This window comes from Homalodisca vitripennis, chromosome 1, assembly GCF_021130785.1.
Source record: "Homalodisca vitripennis isolate AUS2020 chromosome 1, UT_GWSS_2.1, whole genome shotgun sequence".
Classification (NCBI taxonomy): domain Eukaryota; kingdom Metazoa; phylum Arthropoda; class Insecta; order Hemiptera; family Cicadellidae; genus Homalodisca; species Homalodisca vitripennis.
In genome coordinates, this window is record NC_060207.1 from 14082000 (window position 1) to 14100641 (window position 18642).

At 42.0% G+C, this 18642-nt stretch overlaps 1 protein-coding gene across 1 annotated transcript in view; it reads left to right on the forward strand.

Annotated features, from left to right (window-relative positions):
- Positions 1-15049: 15049 nt before the first annotated feature.
- Positions 15050-18642, forward strand: part of LOC124353510 (disco-interacting protein 2-like) — a gene marked incomplete at its 3' end in the record, with an annotated part of 307439 nt that continues 303846 nt past the window's right edge. Inside the window, 1 exon segment of the mRNA XM_046803412.1 lies at positions 15050-16739. Coding sequence (XP_046659368.1) covers positions 15170-16739 — 1570 coding nt within the window.

Genomic DNA, 18642 nt, shown 5'->3' on the forward strand with positions numbered 1-18642 from the left:
AACACATCCAGGAGTACAATAGATCCATAATTAGATATTTATTGTTTTAATGAGTTATATTAAACATGTATAGAGTTTCAGAATTACAGTAGAGAACGTTTTATTAACTACATTAACCTTCATTGCATAACATGCATTATTCATCAGTATACCAAGGTCTTGGTTCAGTTAATAAAAACGATATAATCACATAAACACACGTTTTTGTTAAAATATAGTGTTTTATTACTCCTGTATTTGACCGTAAAGATGAGTTCATGTAATCGTAAATAATTTAAAACAAAATGAACGTGTACGATGTGTCAGGGCGCACATGTGATGAATATGTGGCGTGGACGCACCCACTCGGGGCGTTGTATTTCACGTTGCGGTGTGACGGTGATGCTTCAATCACATTTTTATGTGACGTGCACAATGCAGAGGGCGTTGTCACTGCCACTGGCCAATAACCAGATGTATCCAGTGTACCGCGGTCGTGAGACATGACCTTATCCCAGACCGGATATTGTGGAAACACCGGATACGACGCTGTTTGTGGCCGCTCCGCAGTAATGTCCCGATGTTCGGTCAAATATATATCAATCTTGTTCACGCCTAATGTTGCATTTTCCTCGCCGAACGCCATTCTATCAGTCCATCCAGCATATATGTTAAGTTTTGTGCTGAAAATAAAAATAAATAGAGTATAATGCAAATAATTAATATAAACAATTAATATAAAGCAGTTTCAACTTGAAGTTTACCAATAATTGTGTAACATTGTTTTAAATACATTTATTCGAACATAAGATTATAGGCCTACATGCTATCTGTAAATGTTTGGGTGAAAAGAAAACTACATAGCATGTTTGTTAATGTGTGACGAAAACACGATGAGCTAATAGATTTCGTCATATAAATTTTAAATCTATTATTTATCAATAACTTGTTAAGGTATCAAAATGGCAATGGCACTACACTACCTTATTATTGTAATGTACTGAAACTGAAATATATCAACATGGTAGAAGTTGAAAGCTGAAAGAGTCAAAAACTTGAAGAAACTTTTGATACACTGGGAGTCCCAGGAGGCCCAATTCTTTAGAGGTCGGAAGACATTGTGTGGCGGAACATAAAGCGAAGGCTCCAGCAGTCCTGAAGAAATCTGTTATAGATGATGTGAGGTCATTTTGTGAAAGAGACAAGTCACTTTGCGTATTTAGATGAGTAGAACTTGAATGGATCGATATCTGGGTGATTACTTTGTATATCTAGTACTTTGTAGATAATATGAGCCGAGGGCTTCATTAAGTTTTCAAGAGCGATTAGGTCTAGTGCTCGAAACGTTCTTTTGAACTGCGATGGAAATCTACCTTTCTTTAAAAATTTAATTTTAATATTGAAACCAGCAAGGCAAAAGCTTGTGATTTTTAATACCTCGCGAGTTGAATATGCACAATAGAAACATGTTTCTTGAAGCTGTATCATTGCGTATTTACGAGATGATAAACTCATAATGTACAGTCAAAATGTGGAATTTGAAATTTTCTGTTTGGCTAAAAATGTATATGTTGCTTGTTTATACAGTATTAGTAGTAAGAGGTACTTATCTTATACGTCTCTTCCAGTTATCATTAGCGGTGGTCTGAGAAATCCACAATTTCGTTGTTAAGATAGTAACCCAATTCGAGGATATTAGTTAACTACAGATTGCAAATAGAGATTGAGGTGAAGGGTGAATGTGTGTATAGTTCTCAGGCTGAGTAGGCTACATCAATAGAGTACCGGTCATCTCATCTCATCACATCACATGCAGGTCCGACCAGTAACCACACAATCCATCAGCTATACTACCGCTCCTCCCCGCTCCAGTGACTGTCATCGATTGGATTTCTCTTGATAAAGAGTACCGGTCATCACATCACATGCAGGTCCGACCAGTAACCACACAATCCATCAGCTATACTACTGCTCCTCCCCGCTCCAGCGACTGTCATCGATTGGATTTCTCTTGATAAATAGTACCGGTCTTCACATTATATGCAGGTCCGACCAGTAACAACACAATCCATGAACTATACTGCCGCTCCTCCCCGCTACAGTGACTGTCATCGATTGGATTTCTCTTGATAAATAGTACCGGTCTTCACATTATATGCAGGTCCGACCAGTAACAACACAATCCATGAGCTATACTGCCGCTCCTCCCCGCTCCAGTGACTGTCATCGATTGGATTTCTCTTGATAAATAGTACCAGTCTTCACATTATATGCAGGTCCGACCAGTAACAACACAATCCATGAACTATACTGCCGCTCCTCCCCGCTCCAGCGACTGTCATCGATTGGATTTCTCTTGATAAATAGTACCGGTCTTCACATTATATGCAGGTCCGACCAGTAACAACACAATCCATGAACTATACTGCCGCTCCTCCCCGCTCCAGTGACTGTCATCGATTGGATTTCTCTTGATAAATAGTACCGGTCTTCACATTATATGCAGGTCCGACCAGTAACAACACAATCCATGAGCTATACTGCCGCTCCTCCCCGCTCCAGTGACTGTCATCGATTGGATTTCTCTTGATAAATAGTACCGGTCTTCACATTATATGCAGGTCCGACCAGTAACAACACAATCCATGAGCTATACTGCCGCTCCTCCCCGCTCCAGTGACTGTCATCGATTGGATTTCTCTTGATAAAGAGTACCGGTCATCACATCACATGCAGGTCCGACCAGTAACAACACAATCCCTCAACTATACTGTCGCTCCTCCCCGCTCCAGTGACTGTCATCGATTGGATTTCTCTTGATAAAGAGTACCGGTCATCACATCACATGCAAGTCCGACCAGTAACAACACAATCCCTCAACTATACTGTCGCTCCTCCCCGCTCCAGTGACTGTCATCGATTGGATTTCTCTTGATAAAGAGTACCGGTCATCACATCACATGCAGGTCCGACCAGTAACCACACAATCCATCAACTATACTGTCGCTCCTCCCCGCTCCAGTGACTGTCATCGATTGGATTTCTCTTGATAAAGAGTACCGGTCATCACATCACATGCAGGTCCGACCAGTAACAACACAATCCATCAACTATACTGTCGCTCCTCCCCGCTCCAGTGACTGTCATCGATTGGATTTCTCTTGATAAAGAGTACCGGTCATCACATCACATGCAAGTCCGACCAGTAACAACACAATCCATCAACTATACTGTCGCTCCTCCCCGCTCCAGTGACTGTCATCGATTGGATTTCTCTTGATAAAGAGTACCGGTCATCACATCACATGCAGGTCCGACCAGTAACAACACAATCCATGAACTATATTGCCGCTCCTCCCCGTTCCAGTGACTGTCATCGATTGGATTTCTCTTGATAAAGAGTACCGGTCTTCACATTATATGCAGGTCCGACCAGTAACAACACAATCCATGAGCTATACTGCCGCTCCTCCCCGCTCCAGTGACTGTCATCGATTGGATTTCTTTTGATAAAGAGTACCGGTCTTCACATCACATGCAGGTCCGACCAGTACCAACACAATCCATGAACTATACTGCCGCTCCTCCCCGCTCCAGTGACTGTCATCGATTGGATTTCTCTTGATAAATAGTACCGGTCTTCACATCATATGCAGGTCCGACCAGTAACAACACAATCCATGAACTATACTGCCGCTCCTCCCCGCTCCAGTGACTGTCATCGATTGGATTTCTCTTGATAAAGAGTACCGGTCATCACATCACATGCAGGTCCGACCAGTAACAACACAATCCCTCAACTATACTGTCGCTCCTCCCGCTCCAGTGACTGTCATCGATTGGATTTCTTTTGATAAAGAGTACCGGTCATCACATCACATGCAGGTCCGACCAGTAACAACACAATCCATGAACTATATTGCCGCTCCTCCCCGCTCCAGCGACTGTCATCGATTGGATTTCTCTTGATAAATAGTACCGGTCTTCACATTATATGCAGGTCCGACCAGTAACAACACAATCCATGAACTATACTGCCGCTCCTCCCCGCTACAGTGACTGTCATCGATTGGATTTCTCTTGATAAATAGTACCGGTCTTCACATTATATGCAGGTCCGACCAGTAACAACACAATCCATGAGCTATACTGCCGCTCCTCCCCGCTCCAGTGACTGTCATCGATTGGATTTCTCTTGATAAATAGTACCAGTCTTCACATTATATGCAGGTCCGACCAGTAACAACACAATCCATGAACTATACTGCCGCTCCTCCCCGCTCCAGCGACTGTCATCGATTGGATTTCTCTTGATAAATAGTACCGGTCTTCACATTATATGCAGGTCCGACCAGTAACAACACAATCCATGAACTATACTGCCGCTCCTCCCCGCTCCAGTGACTGTCATCGATTGGATTTCTCTTGATAAATAGTACCGGTCTTCACATTATATGCAGGTCCGACCAGTAACAACACAATCCATGAGCTATACTGCCGCTCCTCCCCGCTCCAGTGACTGTCATCGATTGGATTTCTCTTGATAAATAGTACCGGTCTTCACATTATATGCAGGTCCGACCAGTAACAACACAATCCATGAGCTATACTGCCGCTCCTCCCCGCTCCAGTGACTGTCATCGATTGGATTTCTCTTGATAAAGAGTACCGGTCATCACATCACATGCAGGTCCGACCAGTAACAACACAATCCATGAACTATAATGTCGCTCCTCCCCGCTCCAGTGACTGTCATCGATTGGATTTCTTTTGATAAAGAGTACCGGTCATCACATCACATGCAGGTCCGACCAGTAACAACACAATCCATGAACTATATTGCCGCTCCTCCCCGTTCCAGTGACTGTCATCGATTGGATTTCTCTTGATAAATAGTACCGGTCTTCACATCACATGCAGGTCCGACCAGTAACCACACAATCCATGAGCTATACTGCCGCTCCTCCCCGCTCCAGTGACTGTCATCGATTGGATTTCTTTTGATAAAGAGTACCGGTCATCACATCACATGCAGGTCCGACCAGTAACAACACAATCCATGAACTATACTGCCGCTCCTCCCGCTCCAGTGACTGTCATCGATTGGATTTCTCTTGATAAAGAGTACCGGTCATCACATCACATGCAGGTCCGACCAGTAACAACACAATCCATGAACTATAATGTCGCTCCTCCCCGCTCCAGTGACTGTCATCGATTGGATTTCTTTTGATAAAGAGTACCGGTCATCACATCACATGCAGGTCCGACCAGTAACAACACAATCCATGAACTATATTGCCGCTCCTCCCCGTTCCAGTGACTGTCATCGATTGGATTTCTCTTGATAAAGAGTACCGGTCTTCACATTATATGCAGGTCCGACCAGTAACAACACAATCCATGAGCTATACTGCCGCTCCTCCCCGCTCCAGTGACTGTCATCGATTGGATTTCTTTTGATAAAGAGTACCGGTCTTCACATCACATGCAGGTCCGACCAGTACCAACACAATCCATGAACTATACTGCCGCTCCTCCCCGCTCCAGTGACTGTCATCGATTGGATTTCTCTTGATAAATAGTACCGGTCATCACATCATATGCAGGTCCGACCAGTAACAACACAATCCATGAACTATACTGCCGCTCCTCCCCGCTCCAGTGACTGTCATCGATTGGATTTCTCTTGATAAAGAGTACCGGTCATCACATCACATGCAGGTCCGACCAGTAACAACACAATCCCTCAACTATACTGTCGCTCCTCCCGCTCCAGAAACTGTCATCGATTGGATTTCTTTTGATAAAGAGTACCGGTCATCACATCACATGCAGGTCCGACCAGTAACAACACAATCCATCAACTATATACTGTCGCTCCTCCCCGTTCCAGTGACTGTCATCGATTGGATTTCTCTTGATAAAGAGTACCGGTCATCACATCACATGCAGGTCCGACCAGTAACCAACACAATCCCTCAACTATACTGCCGCTCCTCCCCGCTCCAGTGACTGTCATCGATTGGATTTCTCTTGATAAAGAGTACCGGTCATCACATCACATGCAGGTCCGACCAGTAACAACACAATCCATGAACTATACTGCCGCTCCTCCCCGCTCCAGTGACTGTCATCGATTGGATTTCTCTTGATAAAGAGTACCGGTCTTCACATCATATGCAGGTCCGACCAGTAACAACAACACAATCCATGAGCTATACTGCTGCTCCTCCCCGCTCCAGTGACTGTCATCGATTGGATTTCTCTTGATAAAGAGTACCGGTCATCACATCACATGCAAGTCCGACCAGTAACAACACAATCCCTTAACTATACTGTCGCTCCTCCCCGCTCCAGTGTCTTTTATGGATTGGATATCTCTTGACAAATCGTTAATTGATGCAGTTCTTATTAGTAAAATGGTTACAATAGTAAATATAGTAACGTCGATGTGATATTCTATCTCCTTTGTTGGTGTTCTATCAATTAGATAATTCAATCAGTTATTGGATTTTTATGTTCAATGTCTTAGAATGGAATTATTTATTAATAATCACAGACGTTATCAGTTGTTTCAAGAGCTGTTTCTGAACTTAATATAATATATAAAGGGAAAATTTTGTAAAAAAGGAATCGTTATAACGTTAAATATTAAATGATTGCAAGATTTTGGACATTTGCCATCAGTACAAGTTGAAAAAATAGAACATTGCGTTTCGAAGTTGTGCGACAAAACAACTTGTTGTGTTGTAACGTGAACTGTAGTGAGTTCATCGCCTTATATAGATTTTTACTTGGTTAACCTTGTTTCGCAATGTTTTTACTCAAGAACAGGATAGATTCCAACCCTCGAAACGATGTTTTCTATCTTTGATACGTAACGTTGGCAATTTTTCTAAATCGTGGTACCCCTTAATATTTTCCATCGTCAATAATTTAAAAATCTATGTACTGATTAATAAGCCACTGAAAGATATAACTCTATTCTCAGCCAATTCTAAATATTCTAAAACAAAGAGTTAGGGTTTTATTAACACTAATAGAAGTAATGGTGTACTGGATAATTTTCTCAATCCAAGAAATCTGAAACCTGCTGAAATTCAGTTTCAATAATAATACCTTGACATTTTTCATTTTTTGAAATGTTGTGAGTTTGAAACGGTTAAAAAAATTCACTGTTTTAAACCTACAGTTTTTGGGAATCTGGAATTACAATAGGCCTTACATGATGGAACACAATATTTTTCTCACAAGTTATTAATAACATCCCAGGCACATTACGTGGATTATCTAGGTCATTTTCGTGATACTCCAATTTTATTTTTGATTGTTTCTTCGACTGTGGTATGAGAGTAAGAGCTGCATTTCCGGGCTAATCTCACCTGCAGAAAGTCCTATTTCGCCGTAACATATGACCTGGTAATTCCAACCATCAATATTGTGGAACACCATGTATATTTAACGAAAATTCCAGAGACGGTCTGATTCGAATAGAATCAATTCATGTCTGACCTATTGAATTAAGATTTTGGGTTATAGACAAAAACGATATTTTAGCACTGTAGTTAATATAGCAAGTTAAACATCAGTGATGTACCGATGTGAAGAGATGTAACGGGCGCTGGTGTACTGTCGAGTCAGCACAGCTCGGTATCTAAAGTACAGGTTAGTGCGATAAGAGGATTACGTCGACACAGCATTTCACTCACTTCTCTTTTACCTTTATCGTCAGCAGTTTTTGTTATGATTATTTGCTTTTCTGGACGCGTTTCTAGTTTTCATCTTCACAATGGTGGGTAGTAAAACCGCTGGAGAGCCATAATATTCCAGACTCGGTAAGATGGACAGTTTTCTTTTTTGGTGTCATAGAGCAGCTTCTAAGTTTGTCGTAAAATCTTAAATAGTTTTTTTTTACGAAATGTTGATAAAAGTTTAGGTTCCCTTGAAATATTTAAGTTGCTTTTATTCCTTAACACATATGCATGAGTTATTTAAATGAACTGGAACAGAGTCGGGTTTTTTAAGTTTTTTTACCGTGGCATCTAGTACTCGCGCTACATAAATTTCGAGTGATTATCGTGTAATGATACACAGAATCTATGTAGGTAACATATCATTTGGTCTCATATAAAACATCATTTAGAACCCAAGCTGTTAGTAGAAGTCTATTGGCACAGTACATATTTGTATGGAAACAGTCTACTGAGGAATTAGTTGTAATATTTTGTTAAAATCAACCATATGACACATGTGTAAACTAAACTTAATTGTGTTGAAAATAAGGGCGAACAAATTTGTCCTACATGTACTTTTTTATTTCGCGCAATGTGATGGTAGTCATGTTCAAGGAGACGAGGAGACACATCACTCAGACGCTGATGTCTGACCATTGGGTTATCAGGCGACCTCAATACATCTCTCACTCAGCAGTCCTGATGTTAACATAACCCCAATCCATACGCGTTCTATACTTTTGGGAAATAGTTTGTAACATTGTTATAACGAATTCCTGCAAGGACAATTGACTGCTGTGCACGTCCACCACTGTGAACCACACAGAACCAACACGCTTTCTGAAGACTATTTTCCAAAACTTGTTTCCTGTGTTTACATTTTTTATATAAATGTTTTCTGACTTTTATTGGATGTAGGTTTGTTAAGCGGCTGAATGAAATTGCAATAAAGGCTATGCTTACAGAAATTGCAGTTTACACGAATTAGTTAAATTAAGCAAATATTTTCCTTGTTGTCTAAAATAGTTGTAGAGAACATTGACATTAAATCAGATTAAAAGCATATTGCTAATTCTATTCCGTAAGTCGTTTTGATGTAATTTGGGACCGGTTTTACTTGTGAACAGAACGTAGGAAGTCGACGCATCCATAGGAAATATGACTGGGAAGCAATTAGCTCTAATCGTCTTAGGACTTAAAAGCGTCGTCTACTTTTTTCTGTTCTTGGAACATATAAAGAAATGTTTACTACATTACCCGAATATAAGATGATAAGAGTAGAAACGTGTATGTATTTTTCATAAATGAATTATTAGCATACGAAGTTCTTAAGAGGGCGCAGTACCCCTCAACTATCACGAGTTTAGCCTCATATGTCCAATGTTAATTTCAAACTGTCGTCCTGACCTTATTTTTAATCTAATTCGTCGACTTTTTCATAATTTTACTCGTTAATGCACTGTCTTGAGAATCCAGTGATTACTTTATAAATAAAACACAAACAAACAAAACCTCGAAATTGTATTTATTACATGCTATTTTGTGATTACGTTATCAGTTCATTTTATTCTCAATTACGCAACTTTAACATCACTGGGTTCCCTTTTTATCTCGTATAGGTATGTCAGGAGGACAGTTTGATATTAACATTGGATATGTGGGACAAAACTCACCATAGTCGATGGATACTGCATTCTCATAAAATATAATTTTATACAAAAGTTTTTTCCGGGTGCGAGGTGGTACTGTTTTTCGGATAAGATATACGAGTACATTGAATTGAATCTTTTAAGTTTTTCTACATATCCAATGCCATCGATTTCCCGGAAACGGTTATCTGGCGGAACAGTGGAAAACTCGCATTGTGTGACAATCATAGTGGGTGTCTTTCTTGTCGCTCAAGAAACAATAAAACGTCAGTCCAGTCAGAGGTGCGGTGGTGTGGTGGTGTGGGGTGTGGTGGACGCGGAACTGTACCTTATCTCTGCTATCGGTCCGCCACCGCCGCACACCGCTGTTAGGAAATGTCTGTTGTAGCAACAACTTGTTACTCTCGGCGACCCGGTTACCTATAGCCTGGCTGAGCCCCCTGTTGCAAACACCCGCCGACCTTAATAGTTCGGAGCCGGTCCGGTCCCATTGTTCTGTTTCACTCTCTGTGACACCACGTTATAGTTCAATTTACATTGTTGGTTAACTGACAGGCCCTGTGCGAGTGCTACATTAGGTTCGTTATTGTAACAATACTGAGCGGTCAGTGGTAAGTTTCAATTGTATTTTTCCTAGAAATGTGTAAACTTTTTTAATTAAGGAGAGGCCGATACCCTTCTAAACCTTTTTCTTTCTGTCCTCATGGACCACTAGCCTGTGCGAGGATCTTATCAAACAGAATATCTTATCTCCCCCTTATTCCGTTTGATAAGATACTCGCACAGGCCAGTGGCCCATGAGGACGGGCAGAATAAGGCTTAAAAGGGGATTGGCTTCTCCTTTTTTAAAAAAAAAAAAAAAAAAAAAAAAAAAAAAAAAAAAAAAAAAAAAAAAAAAAAAAAAATAAGGGGGAGAGTCGATACAGTACAAGGTCAATGGTACTGATAAAAAAGTGCTTCGGTCACAGACAGGATTTGACCCCCGCTATCTCTAACTCAGACCTAAGTCCAACGTCTAGACCGCTCGGCCATCGGCACTCCCTAATTCCGAACTATTCCGAAGATTCCCGTAGTGTAAACACTCGACTGTGCTAGTGGACTAGTACTACTAAAACGTCGTCCAAACCAAAAAGGACTTTAATAAACGAAAGGATGTAACTGAAATTGCCATCTACCAACTCTCGCAGGCGAGTCTCTGATAGCCAGGCTCGGATAAAACGTTTGTGCTGATTTAGAAAGATGGTGAAGAGAAAGTAATCAGAAGATTCGGTCGGTCAGCGTAATAGAAAACTGTTGTAACAGGAGTCCCTCCAACATTCCGTGATGCACAAAAGACATAAAGCGATGCAGAGTGGTCTCGAGAGAAAATGGAGCGGACGTGACGGTTGGTGGGTCTGGGTTAAAATTTTCCCCGTCGTAAATACCACAGACACATGTCTTTGTCTCCGGTAGCGAGTTGACCACACATTCCGGCCACGACACATCCACGGTCACGTCACGCTGTTCACGCATCAATTCTAGCGCGTCAAAGCGTCGGCCGATCCGAGCCCAATTTCATCGTGGCTTTTATACGATGTGTAACTAGTTTGGCTTTTTTGTCTTTGTCTGTCCATTGTAATAAAATACGGCGAGCCTGCAGAACCGGTTGGACACAGCTAATCAAGATGGACTCCCCCCTCTCGTTCGCCCCCCCCGGTCTTCTCACGACGGACAATGGACCCGATCCTCCCCCCCTCCACTCTTAATAGTTCTCTGTTTATGTTCTCATCTTATCCATTATCGGTCGCCCGAGGCCCCAGCCCCGTGTAAGTCACGTTAAATGCTCTTTAATTGATTGTTGCCAGGTACCAGTTTCCACGCGCGTTGCGTGCTATTTTGCTCCAAGGTGTGATTCATCCTGTAACCAGTTTACCGGTAGCTGAAGCGTGTGCGATGTAGCTCGAGCGCTGTCAGCAAGGATGCCTTTTCAACTGCAATATCCGAACCCAGCGTCTCCGTAGTCGATGTCTAGTTATTAGTGTTTCATCACATATTTAGTCTATTTCAACTTTGTTTACCCTTACATTATTTGCCATTTAATTTTTCTAAAACTATAGCTCCAGTTTTTTCTACGAGAAAGATAATGCACCGTTATTTAGTTGTATTTGATGTAATACATATTTTTTCAACCCTGTTACTCGTTACTGGTTAATATAATTTACATCCGATATCCTTGGAACCCAATTCTTGGCGGATTAATAACCGAATTGGCACGCGTATTAATATTTTCTCTCGGGAACTTTGTAGCTGACCATCTTTAATAATTATTAAGTTCGTAGCAAAATTCCCATAGAACATCGGAACCGTTAGGCCCACCCCTATGATGTCATTTAGTTCATCATCTCTCTATTTGGCAGCAACGTGGCAATACATTATTTTATGTTTAACATCTAGAAGCGGTGCTTTTATGTTTATTTTCCACAATTAAACATATAAGTAAACTTTACAAATCGAATATTCATTACTACGACCTCCGCGGTATCCAACCCAATGTATTTCGTCCATTCGGTACAATAAGATTGAATGTATTGCCACGTTTATATTTATATATATTCAATTTTATTTATATTTCAAGCCTTCAAAATGTGTAGTGTTTGCACAGTAATATTGCTTTCTTTATCTATTTTCCTATAAAAAGGAAATGGTCTTCTTTGAATATATTTCACGTTGCTATTTTGTAATAGCAGAGCATATTTTTTGTTTTCATTGGACTCTGTTCCCGTTATTTTTATTTCGACATAGGGTATAACTCATCAGGCTAGAGAGAGTGAGGGGTGTGGAGGGGCGGTGGTGACATGGGTCGACGCTTTAGACCCAAGTTCTCGGGAAGGGAGTGGCTTTCTTGACATTTCAAATGTTTCAACACCAGACCGGAGATAGGTCCGTAGATTTGTCTTTTAAATTAATTGCTTTCCGGATGAAAAACTAATTCATGATTATCAAGTTCGTGATTTTAATTGTGCGGGGAGAGCATAACTCGTCCATAACAGTGAGTCGATCAGTACTGAGATTGTCCCATGCGGGCTGGTTTCTTAGTTGCTGCATAACTGATGATTCAGCAATGGTAATCTCACAATTCCGCGACAATAACCTAAGCAAGGGAATGGAAACGTTAAAACTAAAACCGTTGTTTAATGTCCTCAAGGCAAAATTTGTTGACTACAAATGCATGGGCTATATTTTGATCATCTGGATGCTACGTACAGATATTTATTGTGTTTTTATGATGACTTTGGTGTGAGTACTGGAAGTAACGTTAAAACCTATTTAAATATTGAGTATTACACTTGTGGTGGGATTGTAACTTGTGGTGTACGTGACATTGTCTCTGGTACCCCAAAACGTGATATTTTCACAGCTTCACGACAATAATAACGGTGATTTATCACTTTGTTATATATTGGCCTTTAACAAATACTATAAAAGGTTGGTAGCTTTATAAAACGATTTGACTCATACAGCCGACTAATAAAGCTGCGGCAATTAACTGACTGTTCCTTTTTTATAATTCAAAGAGATGCACAATCAATGGAACATTAAAACCAATTAAGCTATGTTTAAATAACATAGCTATGGTGGGAAGGACTGAGAATGTCGAGTTTAGCTCCAGTTGACCTTCTTCCTAGTTCAGCGTCGACTTCACTCCTGAAATCTGGAGTCATCTCCGTCTCAAGTGATCCAAACAAGAATCGGCGACGAACAAGCTCACGTTCGTTGTCTAGGTATCTTTGATGTGGAAACGATGTAACGAGTTCGTTGACTCATTGGTGAATATGACTCCAGATTTTAGGAGTGAGGTCAGATTCCAGACGCTGCACTAGCTAAATGATTGATCCCTTTTTACACGCTGAGAAATATCGATTAGTCTAATACTGTCCAGTCCGTCTTTGCATATAGGTGACCTCTAACCCTCTGAAGACCAGAAACACGTAAATGATGAACCCGGTTGGTGATGGATGGGTGGAAGTGACAGGAAGGAAGAGGACACAATGTCGTGGCATTTCCGGTCGTGTTGTGAGCGGCAAGGTTGTGTCGTGGTCCGCCGCCCCTCGGCATGACAGCGGGCACACGGCAAGGTTTATGTGCTGATTTTATGGTCGCGGAAACGTCACGTGGATCCTGCAAGGATAAGTCATTTATTGTATTCCTTTAAATATACTTGATATTTGGCTGTTGAAATTTTTTTGCGAAGTACATAAAAAAAAGTTAGTTATACGTGTTTCAGATTCAAATGTAGAAACAAATACTTGAGAATTGACCGATTACGATGGTTACATTTAATTCCAATAGTTATGGCTTGAAATAATAAGTAAATAAAGGGATTAAAATGCAATTTTATATTCAGTCGGGCTGATGTGATAATATAGGAGCCGTGCCGTTAGTTCCAAAGCTAAACAGGGATTAAAAAGGAATAAGAAATTATACCTTCCAATATGTAGTATGATCACAAATCTCTCGTCTCGTTGTTTTAACTGGGATCATAACGAAAACCTTTCGTTTGTGGATTTGTTTTTACATTATAACAGCATTAGAACGTCAGTATTTAACAACATTGCTTTAACAACAGCGCCACCTATCGTGACCATCTAGGGATCGTAACGAACTTGAGATAAACCCTATATTTGTGGATTTGTTTTTGCACTATATCAGTGTTTTTACGTCACCATTAAAGGGAAAGATGGCGGAACGAACATAATTACGGTGCTTGCCATGTAGGGGTTATCAGTAGATAGTAATTAACGTGGTTGACGCAGTTTGACACCACCAATACTGATCGTCAACCTTCCAATCAGCGCGCAGCAGTGTCACGTTGCAACCATTGTCTGCTGCAGAGAAACTTAAAATGTGGATAACTTAAATATTATAATGAGTGTGGGGATTTCCAAATTAAATATTTTTTTTTGCTTTCGATAAAACTATTATTACTTTCAGTCACACATTTTGAGGCTTGAATTTTACAGTTTTGTACATAATAAAAATGAATAGCAATCGTGTTGTTGTGTCTGTAAGTTACATTATCGTATCAAACATGTGATATTTGTACTTCAATATGAAAATGTTTGTAACTGATTTATTATAATCCACTGCATTCCCAAATATCGAACTTGAAGTGGAGAGTATTAAAACACGCGTTTATTGTTTTAGCACATGCGATATGGATTTAGGTAAACCAAAAGGGGTTTATCAAACGGTAACAATTCATAATATAGTATTATTTATTGTAGAGTTATGTAATTTCACAATAGAAAATTCCTGGCCTTCATGAATTGAATTTAAAACAAGAAGATGGATAAAGAGGCAAGGGATATTGAGTTTGTCATAAAATTAAATTTGTATTAAGTGCACCAAGTTACCGATAGAAAATATATGTGAGTGTGTGAGAGAGAGAGAGAGAGGAATAAGAGGTAAAACTATTGAATCTACACTTTATATTATACAAAAAATTCCATTAAAGGAACTAAATTGGACGCTGCCGTCGGAGTTGATTTTTAGTTGAATGGAAGTACAGGTAAGAAGAAGGAGATGAAGCGTAGGTAGCTAAAAGTGAAATGACGTGTGTAGAGTGAGAGAGAGAAGGGGAAGAATGTGGTGGGATGTGGTGTGGAGTGGTGGAGTGGCGGCCTTGCTGCTAGCCCCGGGGCGGCGCGACCGGCCGGCTAGCTGGCTGAGCGACTCGGCTCGGGCTGCCATTGCTTTCTCCAGCTCAGTCAGTGTACTGCGCGCCATGGGCAATGTCGTTGCCCCGGCCACCGGCTCGCCTCCGCTATGAAGCCCATCACGTTCGAGAACCTGCGCCGTCTCGTTGGCGGCGGCAGGAAGAAGAAAGACCGAGCGGAGTCCTCGTTCAAAAGAAGTGATTCGTTCAAGAGGATATCGATTCGGAAGAATTACCTGGACCGCGGCGGCAAGGGAAGGAACCCTCTGAGTGCGGCGAGTCGCGCACAGGCGGCGGAGAAGAAGAACGGTGCGGTGCCTCCGATCAGTGAGACCAGTGCGGAAGCCGGCGCGGTGCCGGTGGTGATCGGCTACGGCCAGTGGATAAAGTGCATGAAGGCTGAGGATTATGGCAGTAAGGAGAGGACTCGCTCGCCCTCGCAGGAGAGGAAGCCTCCGACCCCGCCTCCCAGGAAGAAGTACAACACTCCCAGTGCGGACTCCTCCCTGGAGATACTCAGGTTCGAGAAGTCGCCCATTTTCGTGCGCAGGCGGTTTCGGATGTCGCCTCCTCCGTCGTCGAAGGTGTTGGATCCCAAGACCGAGGACCGGGAGCGCAGTGATTCCGCTTTGAGCGTCAGTCTAGGGCGAGTGTGGATGGACGCCCCTCTGGCGATGGCCAACGCCCCGCGGAGCTTGGAGTTGCCCAGGCCGTCGTCCTCGTCCGCGGACACGGAAGTCAGTGCACGCCGGGCTCACCACTCGCTCGAGAGTGCGCTAAAAGACCGGCGAGACGACAAGCCCCAGTGTTCCCGACGCTTCCATAACTACCCCTCCCGCCCTCTATCTCCTACTCCCTTCATAATGCCCAATCCGTCAGCCATATGCAGGACCTTATCCTCCACCACTCAGACCACATCCACCAGTAAAACCATCTCGTCGAGGGGCTCCACCGAACTGCTCAGTACGAGTAAAGATTCCGGATTCTCTTTTTCGATATCGATCCCTCGTCTCACCGATTTCGGGTCTCCAAATGCCGGTGGAGGAGGTTTCTTCCGTAAGAAAAAGTGCACCAAGCCGAAGCCCAGCGTCAGTAGAGACGGTTACTTTAAGAGGACCAGTGGTGCTTACAAACAGGTGGACTCGCCGCGGCGCGGGTCCTTACGCAGGAGCAGCAGCCGTACGAGCGCCAAGGCGGGTAATGGTGCCGGCAGAAAGAAGTCGTACGGCGGTACGGCGCGGAGTGACATGTACCAAGTGGTGGTAGGCCGGCCGCCGAGGTCGTTAAAGTCCCTGAAACTGGATCCTATGATCTTCGTACCGCCGGAAAAACGGAAACCGACCAACACCGTGCGGAGGCCAGTCAAACTGGAGGTGCAGGAGATCCGGGACTACTGTTCCCCGAGAGACGTGCGCGAGGAGGTGGACGAGGGTCTGTACGAGTGTATCTCCGGGGAGTTGTCGAGCGAGGGCGAGTGTCCGCCGGGGCCGACGTTCAGCGACAACGACGCCGACACGGAGGACGAGACGTACGCGCCCCTGGGAGTGTCTCCAGTGCCGGACCGCAGACCAGTGCGCCGCAGGAAGTCTGCACGGAAAAACGTGAAATACCTGGTGAAACCGACGATACATCGTGCTCCGTCCACCCTCAAGAAGAACAGGAAAGCCGTCAAGAAAATAGGTAAGTTTCGTCATTTTCCCGTCAGTGGCCGTAGTGGCCGGGCTGGGCCAGAGTGTCGTTACTGGCATCTGGCGAGCCGCACTCAAATAATCAGCTATCTTACTTGCTAGGGTTCTTCTGTTTATTGTGAAATGCACTTGCGTAATATAATTGTGACGGCCGCCACGCCACTGTTGGGGTCGGCTTAGTGCTGCATGGTTCCGTACACTTTAGGAACCGTGAACTGTGAACTAGTACAGAAATTCACTGGAGTAAGCTTTTAACTCTTGTTCTTAAAATATGAACAGTAAGTTTGTATAAACGTTTTTGAGTAAACAGTTTATTAAATAGCACAATCTTGTTCATTTTGGTGGCGTCGGGTATTGGCTTAAAAGAGAATTATTTTTTACCGTATCATGCTAAATAATGAAGTTTATAAAAGTAGTTTATGACCTGATGTGATCTTGTTGATTGTCTGTACAGTATATCCATGTCAGGATTGTCTCAATAATTACAAATTACATTTAATAAACGATAGTAATCTTTAAACACTTCATATATACCACTTTTTTATGAATTTGGTTTTATGAGATATTAAATTACTCATAAAGGTGTAATTAATCACACTTAGATTGATAGGTTCTGATCATTGATTAAAATTAGGTTCTTTCGCTTGTGACGAGTCCCACTCGGATATCTCGAGGGGTGACCCCTTCTATACGCCGCAGGGGCTCTACGTGAGGACCCCTAGCTCCCTCACTCTTGGCTACTTCCACATGCACACTCCCTCAATAACTTAGCGACCCGCTGCTGCAGTCTCGGACGAGGAAAGGTCGACCATCCCATCAGTCTGGTCTCGGATATACAATTATAATGAGCTCGACACTGTCGGAAATGAGTTCAGGACTCGTTAATATTTATTTCTCACGTTATACATTGCTATTACGTTAATGTTAATCTATTGTAATGCCTTGCGGTTAAGGTCATCCAGGTCGTAGTGACATAAAGATGCGTATTTATTAGTGTTCTATGTTGTGTTTTTAACTCACAAACTTGTTTATATACTTATTTAACGTAACCAACATTAGTGGAAATTAGACGATACTAAATAACACAGGAAGTGATGGCAGTTGATGAAATTCAAGGATTAGCAACAGATGTTGTAGTCACCAAAATTCAGAGATCTCTATGATATTAACCAGTCTAACATAATCCTTTAGGACTATCTAAGAGATGAAGTGTAAGGGACACCAGTAAAAGATGCAGTGGGTATTGCCATGGCAGTAGGCTACCGCAAATGCGGGAAAACCGCAAATGTGTATAAATTCTATACAGCACATTCTACGAAGCTTGGAATGACAGTAGGAATCTCATATTTCTGGTGATCATACGTGATTTCCTTTTTATCATTATGATGTGTTTTTTGTTTGTAAAATGGTTTGGTGAAATTAAATTACGTTGCTGTAGTTCTGTGTTTTGTTCTTCAAATCTCTAGGAGGAGATAACAACTAGTAACTTGAGTAAAAAATTCTTAATTTTCTTGAAACCTGTTTTTTATATTATTGAGATGGTATCCCCATGTATATAGGCGAAAAATATTCACAATCTTAACCAGTGGAATATAATATCATTGTTTACGTTAATGTTTAAGAAGCAAACTAGAAGATTTTGTAGAATGGATTGGTGGTAGTGTATGCAAACATTTATATTTAGTTGTTATAAGAGGGAAGCGAATTCTCTTAAGCTTATCCGAGGTTGACACACGACACGTTCTGCGTTTTACATATTATAATAGTTGGCGTGTAGTGTTCTTGATCAGTAACAATGTTAAAACAAGAATAATACCGATTGAATAAGGCTAACTAACAACACTACATTCTGTCTGGAGATATGTGGGCTAATGTTTAGACTAATAATCATATTC